Source organism: Apaloderma vittatum, unplaced genomic scaffold, assembly GCF_000703405.1.
Source record: "Apaloderma vittatum isolate BGI_N311 unplaced genomic scaffold, ASM70340v1 scaffold16628, whole genome shotgun sequence".
Taxonomy (NCBI): Eukaryota; Metazoa; Chordata; class Aves; order Trogoniformes; family Trogonidae; genus Apaloderma; species Apaloderma vittatum.
The window spans coordinates 1-20,532 of record NW_009729206.1 but is presented as its reverse complement, the minus strand read 5'-3'; the positions used below and the strand labels follow the sequence as shown (position 1 = coordinate 20,532).

The window sequence follows — 20,532 nt, the reverse complement described above, 5'->3', positions numbered from 1 at the left end:
TCCTAGCTAACTCGTATTTGTATCTAACAGGTTAGAGAACATTCAAAGACATAAGGTTTTCAGTTAGACACTCAGTGATGAGTTGAAAGAAAAAAGCTCCAAAGATGTCACAAAAGAACATTTTCTAAGGCTGAGACCTGGCAGCATACACCAGGAGGCAACTGAAACCAACCAATTTGAAACCCTTATGAACATTTAGAAAGTTCAGCAACAGCAACAGTCAAAAGGAGAAGTTTTGCACCTCTGTCTTGCAGTCACAGCAATGAGAAGGAACCAAGCAACATTGACATCTCAGTCATTTTTTTGCTATAGGGTAGAAACATGCTGGCACTTAATTGTATAAAGACTCCCAGAAGACGTAACCAGCCCAAAGATTTCAGCCCTAAAGAAATCATGTGCGCCACGCCTGGGAGAATACACCAGTCATCACCCAGGGAAAAAGTGCTTCTCAGATGATACCACAGCTAGTATTTATTGCCTATTGTTTGGATATAAATAGATGTTTTTCTCTCATGAGGAGTGATGAGTGGCTTTCAGAGCTTTCCTCAGGAAAGGATTTTATAATGAAAAGCTAAGTCATCTGCCTTTCTTTGGATATGTTTTGTAAGCAAGTCAGGCTACATTCTTAGGATTTTTAAAACTTTTTTTCATTTTTATTGCTTTTGACTTGTTTTTATAGTAAAAGAACAAAGAATAATGTATTACAATGTATATAGATTGAAGTCCCTTCAACAAGCTACTTGAACATATTTGCTTTCTTGCACCATAGTGATCTGTCACTGTTTGAAAAATAGAAGTTTCAGGGGTTATAACTCATTAGAAAAAACTCAGAACCTCAGACAAAACGACTGTGAGAATGTTTTAAGACTTCTAAGTTGCAAAATTCCTTGCAAGTAAAGGAACAAATATAATTCCTATTAATGAATAGAAATTATTTTTAAAATAACTAACAAACTATGTTGACTTAAAATATCCTCTGATACAGCTCATCAGCAAGACATGAGAGCTGGGGTATGTGTGCATTCCTGTTGGACTCGTCTAGGAAGGAGAATGGAGTAGTTCTTTGATGGGAGCCGGGGTTATGGCAGTCAGATGTGGAGCTACACCAGGACCCTCCCTTTTGCTGAAATGCTTCAGCCCCTGCATGAAGGAGAACTTTGCTTTTACCCCAGTATTTTCTGACAGAGGATCTCACTATCTTTGGACTGCTTTCCCAAGGCCTGGGATGAAAAGGGAGCTAAAGAACAAATTCAAAGCTTCTCCTGATGTTGTTCTCCTGCTTAAAAAAGGGAAAACTCAGTGATAATGGAGGCAGCCAGCTCGCAGGACCCAAAACTGGTGCCATTGTGTCTTTTCCCAAGTGGAAGAGAACAGACTGAGAAGGTAGAACAAGGATCACATGCTACAGGATGGTGTAACGTGAGGGAAAGTACAAGAGCATTGACGTAGAAACATTCACACGTAACTACAGAAGGAGAGGGCTAGCACATGAGCTTGGAAAAACAAAAAAAAAAAAAGAAAAAGAAATCAGCCACCTACTGTAAAAGCTAAATGAAACATCATTTACATAAAGAACAGTTAGGGAAAAAAGTAAAGCCCTAAAAGGTGAGAAGGGTGGGAGAAATTGGGAGGAAGTGGAAAGGACAGACTGCCTCTGCCTAAGGAAATAGCTGTGGGCTGCAATTAGCTAAAGAGTACATGACTCCTGTGCTGTGATTGTTGCGGTTCTGAACTGCTCCTTGGATTACTGCTGTTTCTAATGGCAAGAGTGCTGAATAATAAAAGCTGTCCTCTGGATTGCCAGAAGGCATTTCCTTTAGCTTTTGGTGCTGAAGCTGTATTTTAAATGAAAACTGCTAGCTTTTATTTCTGAAATAAGAGTAGCAGATAACTATAGCACAGCCGTGGATTTATAGCAACGCTTTATGCATGGCGATCAATCTTTTAGGTAGGATTTGGTCTCCTCTCCACAACCACTCCTTGTTCGCGTGGACATGTTCAGCATAGGAAAGATAAGCTGGGGGAAGACAATTCTCATGCAACGAGGCTCAAGCTGAAGGTGATTATTAAAAATGCCACCTCCTCTTATGAATATTATGGAGCTACAACAAAACTCACTCCGTGCCTCCAGACAAAACAAAAGCCCTTCCTTAACACAGTGCCTTCCCTGAGCATTGAAGTGGTTATGAGCGCCTCACCACTCACCAGCACTCAGGCTGCCAGCGACCAGGAGATACGAATCAATAGGGTTAAATGGATTCGCTCTGTGCTTGCCTGAATACACACACCCTAACCTCCCCCTGCTTCCCCACCTGTTCTGCTGTTATCTCTCTCTGAGTAACCAGACAAGCTCCAGAGCTTAAAGTTGCCAGTGGGTGAAGAGAGGAAAGCCTTTTTGCTGATGGGGCTGCACGTGTGAAGGGAGACTTGCCCCATGTGAAATGCAGGAAAGGGAGTAACTAATGCAATATGATCTTCTGCTGCATGATGCAGGACTACTGGCACTGTCCACTGTCTTCTTAATCAGCAGCAAATGTGTCCTGGGGAGCAAATACTTCATGTAAGTATGTATGGGCATGGTGTCACATGGGGGCATCCCATCAAAGGAGAGGAAACAGTGTCATTTGGAGTGCTGCTTCTTCAGAACTGCAGACACTAAGGAATGAATAGCAGGATTAATTCACCTAGCTATTCATCTCAGACACACACATTTCCATTTACCGTTATTAGAACAGCCAGAGTATCATGGCTCATAGCTTGTGGGTAGTAAAACAGAGACAACATTTGCCAGCCCGTTTCCCCGCTTGCTGATGAGATAAATCTTAGCAGCAGGCTCCTTATGGTGAACCCCTGGGGAAGGGTGTCCCATGGAAAAATAACCTTATGTCCGGACTGGTGAGTCTAATGCTGTTCTCTGCTAATGAATTCTCAGCAAACAATTGGTGGCCTGGATAACACAGGGGCATACCCATGTGGATCCTATATAGAAAACTGTCAGGGAGGGAAGGAAGGAAACAGAATGGGCTTGATATAATTAGATCTGGACATACATGCACACCCATGCGCACAGTATCTCACTTAACCATGGGAAAATTAACTAAGAGAAGAGTTCAAATACAGCCTCCCTGTATCTCCACAAACATGAAGATCTACTACATCGGGAGAAGACAGAATATGGTGCAGGGGTGCATTAAGACGTTTTTCAGTAGTTTCATCACATGAAGCATGAGATCTGTTCAGGGTCCCAAATAACTTCTTTGCTAAATTAGTCTGCAAAGGACTTTCTCACAGCTAGCTCTTACAAAACCATCCTGCCTGTGAGGTGGATGTAAGGGCCAAAAATAAGTGTTAAAGGTGATGAAGACCATGCTGAAATCTGTGGAGTCACCAGGTGACACAAGTAGAGATGCTGGTGCCTTAGATGATCCCAAACTGGGCCAGCTCATGCAGTTCCAGATGGCTGAATGCTTCCCATGGGCAAATCACTGTGATATCTGCAAAAAAGAGATAATGAGAAATGGGTTCTGGTCACTGCACTTCTTGGATTTCTTTTGTATTAATGGTAAGACTGATTTACTTAGGAAATATTAAGAAGAATGAGACTCCACTCGAAGACTATACGAGCAGATGAGCTCTTCAAATCTGGTACTACCTTCCAGACCAAACCAGATGAATGTATTTTCGCCTGTGCCATCTTTCTCTGTGAGCAAAAGCAGATGAGCATTTCCTATAGTCTCTTCAGTGATTGTGTACACTGGTGTAAAAAATCATTCCGGTTATGTGGTTTCTCCTGTTCTTATAAACTACCTGCAGCCAAACTGTCATCTTGTTGAAGACACACACAATCTTAAATTAGATACTGAGTAATTTGGTCTATAACTCTTCGATAGATGCTGCTACTCAGGAAGTTCTTACTGGCCAGAGCTTATCCAGTGCATGTTTCTCCATCCCAGGCGGGTGCATAAAATCCTTAAAATTAGGATTCTGATGATAACACAAATACTTAACCAGCTGGTATTTAGTTCCTGTGATTTTCGGTATTAATAGCTTAGCATTTGGCATTTCTGTAAGAACCTCATTCTGACGAAATTCTTTGCCAGAGTATTAGCAGAAAACAAACAAGTGTGTTAGCAGCCAAATGAAGGTATTCAGAAATGGAAGCACGCCTAAATAGCCTTTCCGTCTTGTATAAGTGAGCATAAGCATGACTGTGGCTTGTGAAGGGAGTAGTAGCCTTCTCTGGTGACCGTGAGAGCTGCAGAGAGGCCAGGGAGACAGAGAGGCCACCCCAGAGAGTCCTTTCCCGTGCTGAAGCACGACTGCACTTGCGTTAAAGCAAGACATGACAACAGCATCCCGCAGGGCTTACCTGTGCCCAGTCCCTCCATGCCTGGGATGTCATCTCCAAACCTAGGGGAGAAAAGAGCAGGTGAGGGGTGAGTTTGGGCCAGCAGCACCCAGGAAAGGAGGGCTGCTCTGCACTCTCAGCCAGAGAAGAAGAATTGTGGCAGGCAGAAGAGAAACAGCTCAAGGCGGGAGAGCTGATGGCACCAGGGCTCAGGGAGAAGCCTCCTGGTTGCTTGCCCAAGGGAAGATGGTACCAGAGAAGCCCAGATAAGCAATGGGGAGCCGCCTAACTAGCATGGTTTCTTTTATTTCCAAAATGCCCTTACCCTCTTACTCCTTTTTTAGGGGGCTTGCTCTTGAACTGCCTTGTCTGTCTCTGCTTGAACTTGGGAGGCCCCTTGCGTGGTGTGGTGGGACCAGTTGAAGCATCGCCAGGGTTGAGGTTGGCGGGTGGGTTCTCACTCATCGCTGGGCTGCTGTGTGCGGCAGGTGCACCCCTCCCTCAGATCCCTCTGTCTGCAAGATAACAAGAAGAACTGATGCAACACTCTGCTTATCATTTTGAGGCATCAGCATTTGGCTGACAGAATTATAGAAAATATAATTGTGACAGGATTAAAGTTAAAGATGCTAAAAATAAAGAAGGATTGTAATGCAGGACAGCAGTGCTGATATTTTTACCTACTGGTTCAGGACATGATTACTAGGAGCCAAAAAGACACACTTAAGGCTTAAAGAAATATGCTCTCCTTGGAAATCAGCATAATATACTTCATCTATCCTTATGCTTGTGCCTATACATTACCTTTTAGATATTGATGGAGATGGGATGCTGAGCTAAAAGTGTCCTTAGTCTGGGTGGAGCTGCAATAAGGGCATCATGTTTATCAGTACCAAATTTATGGGAAATAGCACAGGAACTCTGAGTGGTTGTAAAGAAGGCTAAGGCAAATCATTAGAGATTATTTTTTTTTGCAGAAAATAATTTCTCAGGATTTAGGAGAGTAAAGCCTGTAACTTTCCCCAGGATATGTTCATTCTGCTATTTTTGAGCATTATGTTGCATGTGCTGACTTCTGCACCACATTGCACATGAGCCAGGCTCTACTTCACAGGGACTAAATAGTTGTCTGGGAACAATTCTTATCTGGGAGACATCTCCTTGCCTCAGAGGGGAGAACTGCTGCACTCTGATCTCTTTGATTCCTTCCCAGAGAGGACTGCAAAAACTCTAGCCAGTGCCCAAGGGGGAGCTTCCAGACTTTCATCAAATTTTTTGCTAATTAGTATGCTAGAATGGTCTGAGCAAGTGCTTTTATGGGTAAAAATAAATGTCATTTTTTTTACTTCCCTCCTTCAAATCATGTTCTTCTCTATGACCATTATATAACTCTTATCTCCAGGTGTTTGTCCCTGTGCAGTCAGGCTGATGGAATCGTTGATGGAATTAACTTTAGGATTTGGTACTAACAGCTAATCTCATTATGCCACCATAGCGCTCTGGCCTAATCCCCAACATCACCTGCAGTGACACTGTAGACTTCTAATCTCAGAACTATAAATACCATCATAGAGGTGTGGGTTGTTTTGGTTTTTTTTGGGGTTTTTTTAATCTTAGTCTGAAGATAGTTAAAGTCTTTGACAGTCCTGAAATAGCCAGTGCCGGAAAGCAGAGCCTGAGATACAAGGAGAAAGACCACCTAAGCAATCCTCCTGTGTCACTTCCACATCAGTGCAAGGCAAAGAGATGTGTGTTCTGTATCTGTGGCAGTCTGGGAATACTTCACCCCAACATCTTTCCATCTGTGCTGGCAGTAGGATGGATCCCAATGATAGCCCCCAGAGGCATGCTAGTTGTCCTATCGCTTGTGGTTGGACTCCTTGTCTCAGCTGTAATATCCCAAGCAGGAGACTGGATGGGTTCCAGCAGCCCCAAATGGAGCAGCAGATGGTTGTGTCTGCAGCTGAAGTACACACAGATGCTATTCCCCTGCCTGTAACACAACGCTTCCTAAGCACACACTGTGCCCAGAAACACAGGGATCAGCTCAAATTGTAGAAGTTACTTGTTTGGCTGCCATCTCTGCAACACCTGAACGATGTCCTAGTATTTACAGATTTATCCTCACAGCACGGTGGCAGGACAGGCAAACGCTGTCACTGTTGTCTTTTGCAGAATGGGAATGGAGGTGCAGCAATCGGTATGACCTGGACTGTACTGCTGGGAGGATTGACAAAATCTTTTGACTCACAGGTTTTTAGGACCAAACTGAAAGGTAAAGGTGGTTTGGCTCCAAACCCAGGACAGAATTTGTTGCCTTACTCAGGACCAGTGAGGAATTCAGATGGAACTGCCCTACAACAAAATGCTTTGCATTGGAAAATTGCTCTGTAACATGTCTGCTAATGCCCCGAAGTATAATATTACACCTCTGTCTCAGGTGTAGTTGTCATCAGTAGCCTGTCTGTCTGAGTGCTAGATACGCCTCCTGAACTATGAGACACACATATCCACTTTTAAGCACCACATTCATCTGACATGCAGATACTTCACACTCCCAGAAGTACAACAGAAGAAACAATCTACCTAACAGATTTCCAACCCTTTGGACTGTCATACAAAACTTGTAAGGTGCATTTGAGCTCCATCTCTATGTGAGTTCCTGCTCTGCTTCACCAATCCCTGCTGTCTGCCAGCATGGTTCCTTAACCACAAAAACACCTTTGAGGGTCAGCTCCTCTTAGTTCCTTGAGTCCATGTCTTGCCCCTGACCTTCATTCAGTAGAGAAATAGCTAATGGCAAGACTCAGTCCTTGGAGTTTCATTTTCCCCCAGTCTGAAGTAGTTGTATCCACCTACCAACTACTTAATAATCCAGGATTTGGTAGGAAAAAGGATCTGCCCAAATCATACTTCACCTTCTCTCTCACCTCCAAGAAAGAGCACTCAATGAAACTAAAGAGGAAAATTCTAACTTCCATCTTACCAACTTCTCTCCATGCATCACCAAAAGAAATGGCAGAAGATAGAAAGCAACCTTAATGCCACTTAACAGCCTCCAGGACTCAAGCTGCCCTCCCACCACAGAGCTGGTGGGGCTCGCTTGCCATCACATGCAGGCAAAGAGGTCTCCATTCATGCTGGAGAGGGCCCTGCCCCACAGCCCGGCAGCTACCTCTGTTCTCATACCTCGAGAACCAGCTGTCCCTGCACACAGCCAGACATGGGTGGGCAGGTATCCCAGGATCAGAGATGCAAAAGAAACTTCCACAGCAACTTCCCAGGAGAATTTCCCAGCCTTTCACCTCCCCGTACCTGTGTACTCGGATAGTCCTTGGAACCACACAAAACAGATGGCTTGAGAAATGTTTGACGAGACTGAATCTCCTCTAGATTTCTGCAGGTGCTTCCTGCGCTGCCAGAGTTCTGCTGCTGCTGCCGGTGCTGGGACGCAGCTACTGTGTAGAGCTGATAGTTGTGGATGTAAAGCCTGTTGATGAACAAGATGTTCTTCCATGCACTTCCTCTGCCCCCTCCCCTGACAAGGTGTTACCTAATTGCCCCTGACAGCATTTCTGCTCAGTCCAGGGTTTAATCCTCCGAGTAAGAGCTTTGCTTGCGTCTGAATGCTAATTATACCTAATACGTGGTAATGGGCTTACTCCATTGCGTCACATATCCTACCTCTGGATTGCTGGCCAGGTTAATCATCCTTCCCTTAGTTTTTTTTTTAACGTAAAGGAGCTTGAATACTACTCACAAATGCTGACACTTTAATCTGTCCTCTCCTTAATCTCTGATTCTCTGCAGAAAAAACTCCCTGACAGATAACACGGAAGACTCACTTGACCTTCTTCAAGCAGATTCAGTGTAGGAACTCATCTTTCTCTTGTCTGAAACCTTCAAAAATACAGACTCCTCCATATGCATTTGTCTTCATGGTGCCACACAGGTGTCAGACACAGAACCCCCTGTGAGCTGTGGCCCTTCATGCAGGGATACACTAGGGGTAGACAGCAACCAAGAGGAAATAAATTTGTTTTCACATTCCTTTCAGTGGGGTTCTTGCATGCTCAGATCTTGACCTTGTGAGAGCCACCAGCATCATCCTTGCAGCCAGACTTTTGTCAGGGAATATTGTATTCAGTGTAAGATGCCCATGAGAAGTCTCACAGCTCCAACCTCAGTCGCCTGATCTGGCTAATCATAGTGATGGAAAAAGTCCATGCAGATTCAGCCCTTTCTGTTCCTGTGTTTTACACAGGATCTCAGACTCTTTGCTCTAGCAGTGGTTTTAAGACCAGTAACTCTCTAGAAACCAGAAACTCACTTCAAATAGAGCTATATTCCTACAGCTGCTTCCTGGATGGGGATCACTGGGAAGACTATGCCAGTTGAAAGAAGGGATTCAGTAACACAGGAGGTACAGCATCACACGCCATAAACTTCCCGCCGACGTGCCCTGCATGTACAGCTAGATGCTGGGGCAGGAAACACCAGCTGCCTGTCCCAACCACTCTCAGGAGGCCACCCAACATTGCCCAGCCAGGTGAGGACACAAGCCAAGGGGGTGCCAGGGAGCCCTGACTGAGAGTTACCTGGCATGAGAATCCAAGTGGCCACACAGAGGTGCTCGTGCATCCAGGGAGCTTTGACACAAACCACTGCTGCAGCACTTGCCCTCATGTTAGAGGAATCAGAAAATGACCACCCAAGAGCAACACCACCCTCTATTAGCTACGAAGTCTGTCCACATTCTCCAAGAACAAACATCCAATTCTTTTTCCCCCATGGGGTTTTATCCGGACTTTTTTCTCCTCTGAGTTTCACAGACAGTTCCTCGTTCTTCCCCCTGCCACCCACATCATTGCTTTGAGTTTCTGGGAAGTACTTACAGTGCCAAGGGCTTGTCTTGCAAATCATTCAACTCCCGTCCTCCAGCCTGTGTAGAAAGGGTCTCGAGGTGTCCTTTCTCCTCTAGATATACCCTGCCACCAGATGACATCAGGACATGATCGTGGGCGGGCCAACAGGAAGGGGGGGACGCACACATGTGTGGGGAGTGCTGTGATCGGCTCTGCAGGCACAGCTCCAGTGAGGTCCAGGAGAGCAGCAGAGCCTCAACATGCTCCTGAGGGGCAACATGCAAGAAGAGGCTGTGTCTTCTCTGGAGCTTCTGGGGGAAGATTTCTGGAAAAGCAAAGAGGAAAAAAGAAATTACCTGCCTTTTGAATAATGCTGCTGCTCGTGAACATAAACACATGCCTGCACATGGAGGGAAGGGGAGGTTGGTCCCAATCACCCCGGGTCACTCCCCTGAGCTGGGGAGGAGAGGCTTCCAAGAAACTTCTCAGCAGTGTCGCAGAGGTTGAAACACACCATCTAGAGCAGCGCACAGGGTTAGCCCAGGCTGAGAGAGCCAAGTCTGCTCAAGGGAGTCATAGGGAATGCTGCTGAGATGCTGCACAGGGCCTCTGTGAATATTTAACAGCAGATGAGATGGCAGGGGAAGATATGGCAGGGGAAGAAGGACAACTTTTGTGTTGCAGGTGGGTGGCCTGTTGCCTCTGGGATGTGAGGTGCTTGGCTGAGGGTAGCAGCTAGGTCACATCTGGGCATTGGTAGCGTTGCTACTGTGAGGGGCTGTCTGAGAAAGCGAAGAGATGGTGCTTCCAACCCAACAAAATTCCCTGCCTCTTAATGCACACTGTTTCATCAGGTGCTTTGTATCTCAGATGCATTTTAATAGCTTATTGTGACTGCCTGGGAGATCAGTGTCAGAAATGTGGAAGGAAAATGTGTGGAGTCTCAGGATGGAAACAGAAGATCCAGGGATCTGCTAGAAGGTGCTGGAAGATTGTTCTCAGCTGCGGAAGCACCTCAGTCAGGGATTGCAGCTCTCTGGCTTGAGGCATAACTACAGGGTTAACAATCGTCTTGGCTCCACTGGCTCTGGCAAAGCGCTGCTCGCTTACCCTTGTTGAGCTCACCACGTGAGATGAGGGCTGGCAGGGCCAAAAATGGTCCCAGAGAATGGAGCTGCACTAGGAGCATCAGAGCAGCACAAATGCAGAAGGAAACCAAGGTGTGAGTTTTTTAAATGATGGACAGGCTTCATCTTTGTGTGAGGCTGGAGAAGGGGATTTTGGAGCAGTCATGCCAGCCAGCCATGTGACAGTGTGACCAACAAAGGACAGCCTCTCTCTCCATGACTGACCCTAGCAGCGTGGACCAGTCTAGCACTGCTCTGCTGCTGAGCAAGAGCCCCACAGTTGAGGCCTCTGTCCTTTCAGATGGCTGAAGATAAATCCTTCAGGAAGACTCTTAGCTTACATGTAAAAAATCAATAAGGTCCTAGCCCTTGAGTGAGAATAGAGAAGCTGGGAAGTAAATTCAAGATGCAGCCAAGGGGCTTTCAACCTAGCTGAGAAGGAGCAAACATATTTAGCATTCCCACATGTTTGAGGACGACCACACAGCTTTTGGAGGCTTGTGTGAGAATTTCTGGGCACAGGAAAGAGGATGGGGGCAGCATCATGTTGGCATCGTTTCTTCCTTGTGACGGCTAGAACTTGTACACAAACGCGTGGAGATTGATTGCACTCAGCAGCTCCTGACAGCAGAAGTGATTACTGTGGGCAGGGACCTGCTTGTGTGGGTATAAAGAGGTGCAGCCTGCTGGCAGCAGACTCCGCTGCCATCCCCGCTGCTCATTCTCATGCCTCCATCTGCTGTAGACAGGTTTCCGGGAGCTCCCCCTCCCCTTCTCCTATGTAGGTAGAGTTGCTGGGGAAATCGGCCCTACAGCTCCCTCCTCCTCTTTTCTGAGCCTTAAAAATTTACATATTTTCAGGCTGTTTGTTTTCAAAACACCCCCTTTGTTTTCCCAATGAAATCTGGCTCATTTCTCTTTAACAAAACTGGACATGTGGGAAAAAAATTTCCATGGTGTCACATGAAGTTATTTTCTGGCCACTGAGAAAATGTGTCAGAAACTCACTAAAGGGCTGCACTTATCATGTTCTTTCTTGTCTCCCACGATTATCAGGCCATTCCCTCTCTCTCCTTCCCTCTGTCCCCATCACAAACTGGGTGGCATTTGCTTTGCGGGAATGCGGGTGCGCAGCTCCTTTGCAGAACAACAGGCAACAAATTTGCATCCATGCCCAGCTGCCACCCCAAATGGATTATAAGTTCTGCCCAGGGACTGAGTACACCACCCCTGTCCCTCCCTGCCCAGGCTTTTCTTTCCCTGGTCCCAGGAAAGCCAGCGCCGGCCTTTCAAGCCACATCAGTTGCCACCCGATCCAGACCAGAGCTGCACCAGAAGCCATGAGGGCTGAGCAGTAGCAGGATTGCAGTCCCCATGGTCCCAAAGGAAAACTCATGAGCTCTGTTACCTCTGGCCGGATTACTCCCTATTCCAAAGAATCACTTAAAAACCTCTTCAAGGTTTTTGACCCTATTTATGAGCTCGTGTAGCCATGGTAACTGTAGTTATACCAGAAATAGCAGCTCTCTTGAATGACAGAGAAAACACAAGTTTACAAGACAGTGACTTTTCCAGGGGCTGGCTGAGCTCGTGGGACTGTGGGAGGAAATCCCAGCCGAGGCACAGGCTTGGGGATGCAGCGGATAGGCCACAGGAACTCTTTTGAAACATTTCTACAAGCTCGTGCTGCCAGGTGCTTGGGGGACTTTGTGCCTTATTGATAGGGCTTTATCACTTGTCACACAGACATACCTGACTGGAAGCGAGCAGGGAACTTCCCAGGCATCTGCAGTTAAACCTTGTTTTCCCTCCTCTAGACAGCCAGCCTACCAAGCACCTCTGAATTCCTAGCAAGGGAAGGACAGTGGTAGGACCTGGATTTGGAATGAAATTGTCTATTGGTCTTGTAGAAGGTCAATAAGGTTGTCAAGCCAACAGCATTTTTGGTGAGAAACTCAAGTGTATCAAGATGTCTGCCAAAGAAGATTCACATGCTGTAACCCTCCTTCCCCAACGGGGAATCTGTGCCTGCTGCTGGACACAACAGTTATATTGAGTGTCTCCGAGCTCAGCTTGCAAAGAGCCTTCTCTCGATTCTCATTTCCACTTGTGCCCTGGAGGCTGCTCTGGCAACGGGGCAGAGATTAAAGAGGCTGAGGTCTGTTTTTCCACTGCCAGGGCTCTAGAGAGAGATTTCCATGACCAGTCTGGAGAAAAGGGTACAGTGAGGAAGCATAAATCAAGCTGTAAGGTTTAGCTGAACTATCAGCAATGGCCCTGTCTGTATTAGAGTCTAGGTGGCACTGGGGACATGACTAAGTCTGCAAGCCAAATGGCCATTGCCAAGGCTTCTTCAGGAAAAATGAAGTCCCCGCCTCTCTCACTCAGTTAAGGTTTCTTGATTTGTACATGTCAGAACAACATTACAGGCCCCAGGCTTTCAGGCAGCAACGTGCTAGGACATGCTGGGGCTTTTTATAGCAGATGATATAAACTCCATGCAGCCTGTCATACACTTCATTAGTTACCAGACAGTTACATTTTGTTTTGAGCAGTGTGTCTGTCCTTTCTTGGAACAGATAACCAAGTCTTACCATCTATTACTCACAAGACTGCTACACTGGTATGAATTTATTAACTTACATTAACTTTGCAGTGATTGGCATAAATAAAAGGAAAACCAGAGTGAACACTCTCTTATTTTATTATTTTTTATAGCTCTTTTCACCCACAGATCTCAAAACACAGAGCTAAATTTTCATCATCCTTATTTGTAAATATGGAAGCTGATGGATAGAAAGTTCATAGACCTGAAGAGGAAATCCAGCCATACAAGCCTCTGCTGTGGGGACAGATGTGCTTGGCCTTGCAGCACAAAAAGCTCAGTACTTTATAACTGCTTTGTGATTAATTGTTTAAGAGCATCCCCCGTGCTCATTGCAGCGTTGTCCCAGGAGAAAGCAGTAACATTTGTGAGCATCCTTTCCATGCACTAATTTTGTTTAATGTCTGCATCCAGGCTGTTGGTAGTGCTACAATGGGATTGATAAGATAATTTTAAAAAGCTTCCTTTCTTCCCCATTTTCATTCTGCTCACAATTAAAATACCTTTTTTTTTCTTTCAGCAGATTGTTTTTCTTCTGAATGTGATTTACAGAACAAGCTCAACATTAATATAGTTAACCATGACCGAACACATTTTTCCTTTTTTTGATCAAATCCAGGTAGTTAATCTTGATATCCATGTGACTGTCAGAAGGCAGAGCATGTTGTTGCTCTTAAAAATGTACATGAAGAACACAGTTTGTATAGTATTGTCTGTAGGGTTTTCCTTAAATTTTTCTTTTTCCATAATTGATTCTTTCTGTATGAATTACAAAGCCATATTCTTGTGAACAGTGATTAAATGATTCACTACCACTCACTAAAAGTGATCACACATTGAACTAAACAGAGAAGTAATGTTGCCTTGTTTAAGAAGAAAAAAATTTTAAAAAAGAGAGAAAAGAAGACATGGCAAGAGCATGTTTTTATTTAAATAGAAATCAGATAAAGCCATTCTATGACATTATTAATTCCAGACCTTTACTCAATCTAAAATGGTGAAGCAAATGATTCAGTTTCACTGGGCTAAGAAGAAGAAACTGTACACAAGTCAGCTCCAGATGTCTTCTTTCCTGACAGCTCCTTTTCCCATCTTTTTTCCTGAACGATCAATTCTTTCTCCTTGGCAACCAGCAGCCCAGTAAAGAAAGGCTCTTCTAAAACATTTTGGTAGAATGTTTCTTTCTTCTTCTTAGGGAAACACATCTCTTCGTATGGCTTTCACACCATGCTACAGACATACTCTCTTTCCTCCTCCTACCAGATAAAAGCACCGCTGTGCAATCTCATTCAGTTCAGCTCTTTGCCACCATTATTATGATTTCTTTCATGTAACAGCTGAGGCTTTCAAACAGAAATGATTGCTTCTGGGGAGCATCTCGTGCTCTCCTTGGGAACATTCAACTAATGGGCAGAGGAGGCAGCTCTTCCTGCTCCATTATCTTGTCTCTTGGGTGGCTGCTCACCTCCCATACACAGGGATGAAAACACTCTGGCTGACGTGTGATAGCAGATCCCTGGTGGAAATAGCTGTGGAAGGGGATAAAGCTGGGGGATGAAAATGTGAATCAATTTTTTTTTAAAAAATTTTTCTCCTTTTATTGCTCAGGTGTATTGCTAGGTACTAAGCCTTCTGTTCTCCCCTCGGGATCTTGCAGGTGTGTAGAGTTTAATGTTTTAATGTTTTTTTTAATGGCTTTTCGCTGGCAGATTCCAACCTTTCTTTTAATTTAGACCGTCTACACTCTTGCTTTCCGGTGGAGGCACACACCTCTGTATCACAAATAGGGTCCCACAGAAGCATTTTCCTCTGAGGGCTCTCTCCATTGCAGCAGGTGATAACAATGGAAATTACAAGGATGATTTCTTGCCTTGATTTCCCTTAGTGTTATATACATTTCATGAGGACCCACTTAAACTCACTATTGGTTATTCCTACTTATGATTCTATTAGCGCTGTGAGGAGAATGCTCATCATGTGCAAATGTTGCAGATTCATTCCTTCTTAATCTTCTGTGAATATATGTTATTGGATAATATTTACTGAGAATTTTAATAGCTGTTAGCTGCTTTGTTGACCCCACAACTGTTTCTCTCTTTTTTTATACTATAATCTACAAAACAAGAGATAAAGAAGGAGAGGGAAGAGGGGCAATTCCCATACAGTGCTTTCCACATGAAAATGCCACAATGTTGCTGTGGGTGTTGGCAGAGGCAGGGCCATAAGAGCAGTAATATGGGAATGGCACAAGTGCAATAAAGGAAAAATGTTGACACAGAGACATTGATAATTACTGTCTCATGGCTTCAGGGAGATATATAGCTGCAAGCAGCATGTCCTGAGCACTACTAAGGCTAAAGCTCCAAGGCACATAAGGCAATTAAGAAGTAGCAGGAGTCCGAGCCTGACACAGAGCCATGAATTCCAGCATAAATTCAAGGTCTCTGTCAAGAGGAGTGTTTAACACAGGCAAGGCAGATTTCTAAGGCCAGCAGATGAGGAGAGGGTGGCACACCTCTCCTCCTAATTTAGTCCCTTCAGAACTTCAGCTCTGGCTGTTATGGAAGAAAGTCACAATGCAAGGAGGAGTGCTTGGATAAATACCTCCTAACACCCTGCCTGATGACCAGCTTAGGGGTGAGATTTGATTACACTTGAAGAGATTTGTCCTTACATAACCACCTGTTCTCTGAGAGTTTCTAAAATAATCCAGTTCTCTTTCAAATCCACATCTGGTGGGTGACTTCTCCAGGACACCACCCCCTGCTAGGTGCCAACTCCCACCGTGACATCGACTGAAGGACAGAGAGCAAAAGCTGCTTTCCTCCATGCTGTGCTCTGGAGTGCAGAGAAGATACCTCTGATGCCTAGTGGCAGGGATCTGTTTTCTGTCACCCAACCCTCTCATCTCACTCTTCTCCTTCCTCCTGCCTAGCTCTCCCTTCCTTTACTGGGCAGCTTCGTCCATCCTCAGCCTTTCTCCTGCTAGTGTCTGGAGGAAACTGGCTTTGCTTTGCCCCTTCTCTCTCATCTTCAACCAAATCATTTTCCTTTCTCTGTCTTCCTGATCCCCTTCCTCCCCCAGGTGAGTCAAGTCATCCAAAGGAGACATGTGAAGTCTTTGCGCACCTTCAGGCTGGAGATGGGGGTTATAAGATTAGCACATTAACGATCCTGAAAGCTGCTTAGACAAGCATTAAATCTCCAATCTTCTCTCCATCTTTCAAGGAAATCTCTTACAGAGGAGCTGGAGGAATGGAGCACCCAGTCACGTTTTCTGGGGTCAGCTCTTCACCCAGCTGAGAGTCTTCAAGTCCTGTGTCTCAGTGGTTTGAGGGGATTGCCATGGAATTGGGAGTGGGAAAAACCGCTAAGACCTTACAAGGGGCTCTGTGGCTGCACCCTTAAATGCCTTCTTCCTCTTTGCTCTCTATGCTGAATATTGGCTCCCTTGCCCAAGACTGTGCCTAGCCCCCATCTGTTTCCTCCCTTCCCACTCTATCAGCTGCACACTCCTTTGCAGCGCTTTAGGAGTGAGTGGCACTGGGTGGAAAGAGGACAGGCCCTATGCATACTAGGCACAGCAGAATCAACCTTAAGATGCTGCCTTTTGAAGCAAATCCTGGGACAACACGTGCCTGCTTTTTGTTCACATGGAGTCAATTCACTGATAATTGGCTGCATCCTCCTGTTTATCCCACTTAACTGAGAGGCGGAGGAGGCAGTGCTGGGTTATCAAATAGTTGGGTGGTACCTCGTGATGCAGTGAATATCCTCTGATATGGCAGGGAAAGGCCTCACATCTGATCTCCCTGAGCTGTCACCTTCCCCCCTGCTCATCACCTTGTGACCACCTGAGGCCCAGATTACCTCCTCCCATCTCTGGGGCAGAAAGGATCTCTGCACGTAGCGAGATCTGCACATCATCTGAGGACACCCACCTGGGGCACACCCACAGCCAAAGCTGACGCTTACCTTGCAGCAGCAGCTGTGGATGTAAATTTGCTGCACCACGAGGTTGTCTTCCCAGCATATCATCTGTACCTTTCTTGAAGACTGCAAAAAGCTTGAGGGGGAGGCAAAGCTCATCACAGTGATAGGATTCAGCAACATTATTCATTGGAGGGAATCTAAGTTAGTATCACCATGTACTAAGTTGAGTGCAAATACAAATGAGCAGCTCCAAAACAAACCACTTTAGAAGAGCAGTACTAAAAAATATTACACTATTTGGCCTCTTACTACAAAAACGGATTACCTGCTTAGACTGAAATCTCTTTTTATTTAACCCCTCAGAGCTTACAGCCTTGGAAATTTCAGCTCCAAATTAGACAACGTAGGAAATTACGAGTAGGTGAAAGTAAAGGATTCCTGAGTTAGTCACTTACAAAAGCCATAAAACAGTTCATTTCCTTAAATGCAGCCACCTCTTCTGCAGAAGATGGAGATGACATTTAGCAACACAGAGCAAAAATATATCACAAATCTAAAAAATTCAAATCCAGAAATGTTGGACATTTCATGGCAGCAATCCAAACTCAAACAGAAAAAAATGCCGTGTCTAATTTTTTTATTATCTTACAATTTAAAAGAAATCTCATGATTTGTCGAGTCATAGAATCATACAATTGTTTGGGTTGGAAATGTCCTTAAAGACCATCTAGCTCAAAGCCCCTTGCTACAAGCAGGGGCACCTCCCACTAAATCAGGTTGCTAAAAGCCCCATCCAGCCTGGCCTTGAACACTTCCAAGGAGGGAGCATCTTTCTGTGCCAGTGCCTCACCACCCTCACAGTAAAGAATTTCTTCCTCATATCTACCCTAAATCTATCCTATTTCAGTCTGAAGCTGTTACACACTGTCCTATCACTACACTCCCTGATAAAGAGTCCCTCCTCTTCTTTCATGTAGGCCTCCTTTAAGTAGTGGAAGGCCACTATAAGGTCTCCCCAAAGGTCTCTCTTCTCCAGGCTGAGAAGAGTCCAATAAGGTGCTACAGAAGGTATATGACTGTTGGGAATAAAGGCTGTATAGTTGGAAGGATATGCATTTAAAAATTTGCATAAGGTTTTAGTTCTTTATTTGAAATAAGTTTATACGCTAGTGGATAATCATATGTATTAAAGTGGCCAAACAACTGTACAATTGTGATCAGTGGGGTCATAGTACATAAGACCTAATAATAGAATTTTAAGTAGTAAATATTATTTTCCAACTATAAATACATTTGAAATATTACCATTCCTTTTGCAATAAAGCAGGTACACGCTAGCTGTTGTCCTTGCCTCTTTCCATCATAGACATAAGAACTGGCTGGGCTTGGACGATGTCTGGCAAGAGATGATCTTCGTTGCATGGCATCAGATTGTCAGAGATGAAATACTCAGTGTTAGGGATTTGCTTTCAGTGATGCTCTGCTTTAGCATGGTTCAAAATCTGCCTTTCTTCCAGCAGATCAGTGACGTGGTTCCCCAGTGGGATGTTGAATATGTTGACCCAAAGGATGATGCCTGGCTTCTGAGCTCCTATCTGCTCGGGATGGTGTGTATCTAATGCTCCTTCTTACCCATCATACCAATAGGAAGATGAAGCACAGGGAAACAACATGAGTTAGTCATGATACTGGCTAGTATCTAATCCAGGAGTAAAATGTGTTTCTACTGCGTGCTAGGTTGGCGTGCCAATACAGGCTGAGTGTACATACCCATGGTGGCACACAGCTCTACTTCCCTGTACCTCTATGCACATTTGTGGATATACTGGTCTTGACGTATGTTCACACATGTTTAGAAATAGTGTGCAAATAGCTACACAAAGACACAGTCAGTTTGCTATTTATCTTCAACTGAAAAAAAAACAAGTGTGAGAGAGAAAGCTAAACCAAACCATCCTCCAGCAAAAAATGATCCTAATAACACTAGTTATGATTGCACTGCTGTCTCTGTACACAGCCGGGAAACCCAAGGAAATCTCAAGCCAAACCATGAGTGAATGGTAACCTCAACACACACACACTCCCCCAGTCAAAAGGTTGCTCTGGTCTCCTATCACAAACTAGGAAGTGTGCTGAAATCAGAGAGTTAGTCCAGACAGCACAGGAAGGAAGACAAGAAGTTGATGTACAAGACACAGGGGCTGCTTAACAAACCACTTCCTCAGAGCTCCCCATAATTAAGACATCCAGCCCTTCACACCTTTCCCAGGCCAGGACTGCTCATGTGAACAATTTAAGACACCATAACTTGACACTGTCATTGAAAGAATTTGCTCTGTCCTTTCTCCATCCCTACCCCACACAGCTCCTTTCCTTGTGCTGCACAAGGGTTTAGCCACATTTGGTGATCATCAACAAGGATGGGGAAATCTATCTCGGTTTAAATCTCACTGGTATATACTTAATGCATTTGCTTAGGTTTTTTTGACAGGTATGTTTTAAACTCAGTTCAGTGCTGTATTCAGTGTAGTTCTCTTGTGCTGGCCCACAGGGAGGGTTAGCGTAGGAGTGAAAAAGAGCAGCAGAGAATAAAATAATTATTCTTCATGGTGAAGCTATTTCATGGAGGCTTAAAATGTTTCTGAGGATGCAGCCCCTGCTGAATGGAAATCCACTGCCAGCCAGATATATGCTCTATTTGTCCTTTGAAATGTATGAGATCAGAATCAGCGTCACCCATACCTTAATTGAAAGCAATGGCAGGGTGGGAAAATCAGCCCCTTTCTTCCAAAATCTGCCCATCCCTGAAGGAGAACCCTCTTACTCAGTTGTTTGCAACCTTTAAAAATTTGTGTATGATAAACATTTTCTAACGGACACATGGATCTGGGACAGCGAATTTAAGCCCAATGACAATAGATTTTCTTTGCTTATTTTCCTTCTGCAAATGCATCAAGAGCAATCTATCAGTCATTGCAGAACCAGATTTGTTGGTTGCAAACCAGTGATCTAATTTGTTGTGCGCTGAGGACTGTGTGTGTAAAGGATTTATGTGACTGAAGAACTAAGTGGGCACTCCGTGAGTGGAAAAGAAATTTGGCTGTTATTTCGGAGAGGAAGTGGTATAAAATATTTCCGATCATTTAATCATCTCTGGGAAACGAGAGCTTGTTCTTTCTGAGGTAGCTGATCTTTTAAACTGCTTGCGTGAAAATGGCCGGGAGTTGGGAACAATTAGCTGATGAAGTGCAGCAGGTAGCATGAACAAATGAGGTTCAATAGTAACGACACCCATTTGCACACCCCCATGCCCCTCCACGTACGCAGGAATACACTCAACCGGATTCTCTGCGTATTTTCATCGTTATAAACCAGAGACAGCTTTTGAAACCGACCTTAATTACATCGGGAAAACAAACGGAAGAAATAAATGCCAGGGCTGAAAAACAAAAGACCTGCGCTGCTCCCGGGCGCAGCAGCATGTCCCGAGAGCAGGGACCCCGCACGGGGGGCATCCTCGCGTTCCTGCCCGGGCTCAGCTCCGCAGACAAAGCCCTGCGCACCCTCTGCGCAAAAAAAGAGCGCAACGCCGGGCGCGCAGACAAAGCGGGGCAGGCAGCCGGCGGAGCGCTGCAGCATGCGGGGCTTCCTCTG

At 45.0% G+C, this 20,532-nt stretch overlaps 1 protein-coding gene across 1 annotated transcript; it reads right to left on the bottom strand.

Moving 5' to 3' along the window:
• Positions 1-3,259: 3,259 nt before the first annotated feature.
• On the bottom strand, positions 3,260-9,301 carry PDE6H (phosphodiesterase 6H, cGMP-specific, cone, gamma). The gene is made up of 4 exons (XM_009874368.1): positions 9,244-9,301; positions 4,674-4,863; positions 4,370-4,410; positions 3,260-3,494 (listed from the first exon to the last, which is right to left on the bottom strand). The coding sequence occupies exons 2-4, from the start codon at positions 4,811-4,813 to the stop codon at positions 3,418-3,420; spliced, it is 258 nt and encodes an 85-aa protein (XP_009872670.1). The 5' UTR covers positions 4,814-4,863; positions 9,244-9,301; the 3' UTR covers positions 3,260-3,417.
• Between the last annotated feature and the right edge of the window lie 11,231 nt (positions 9,302-20,532).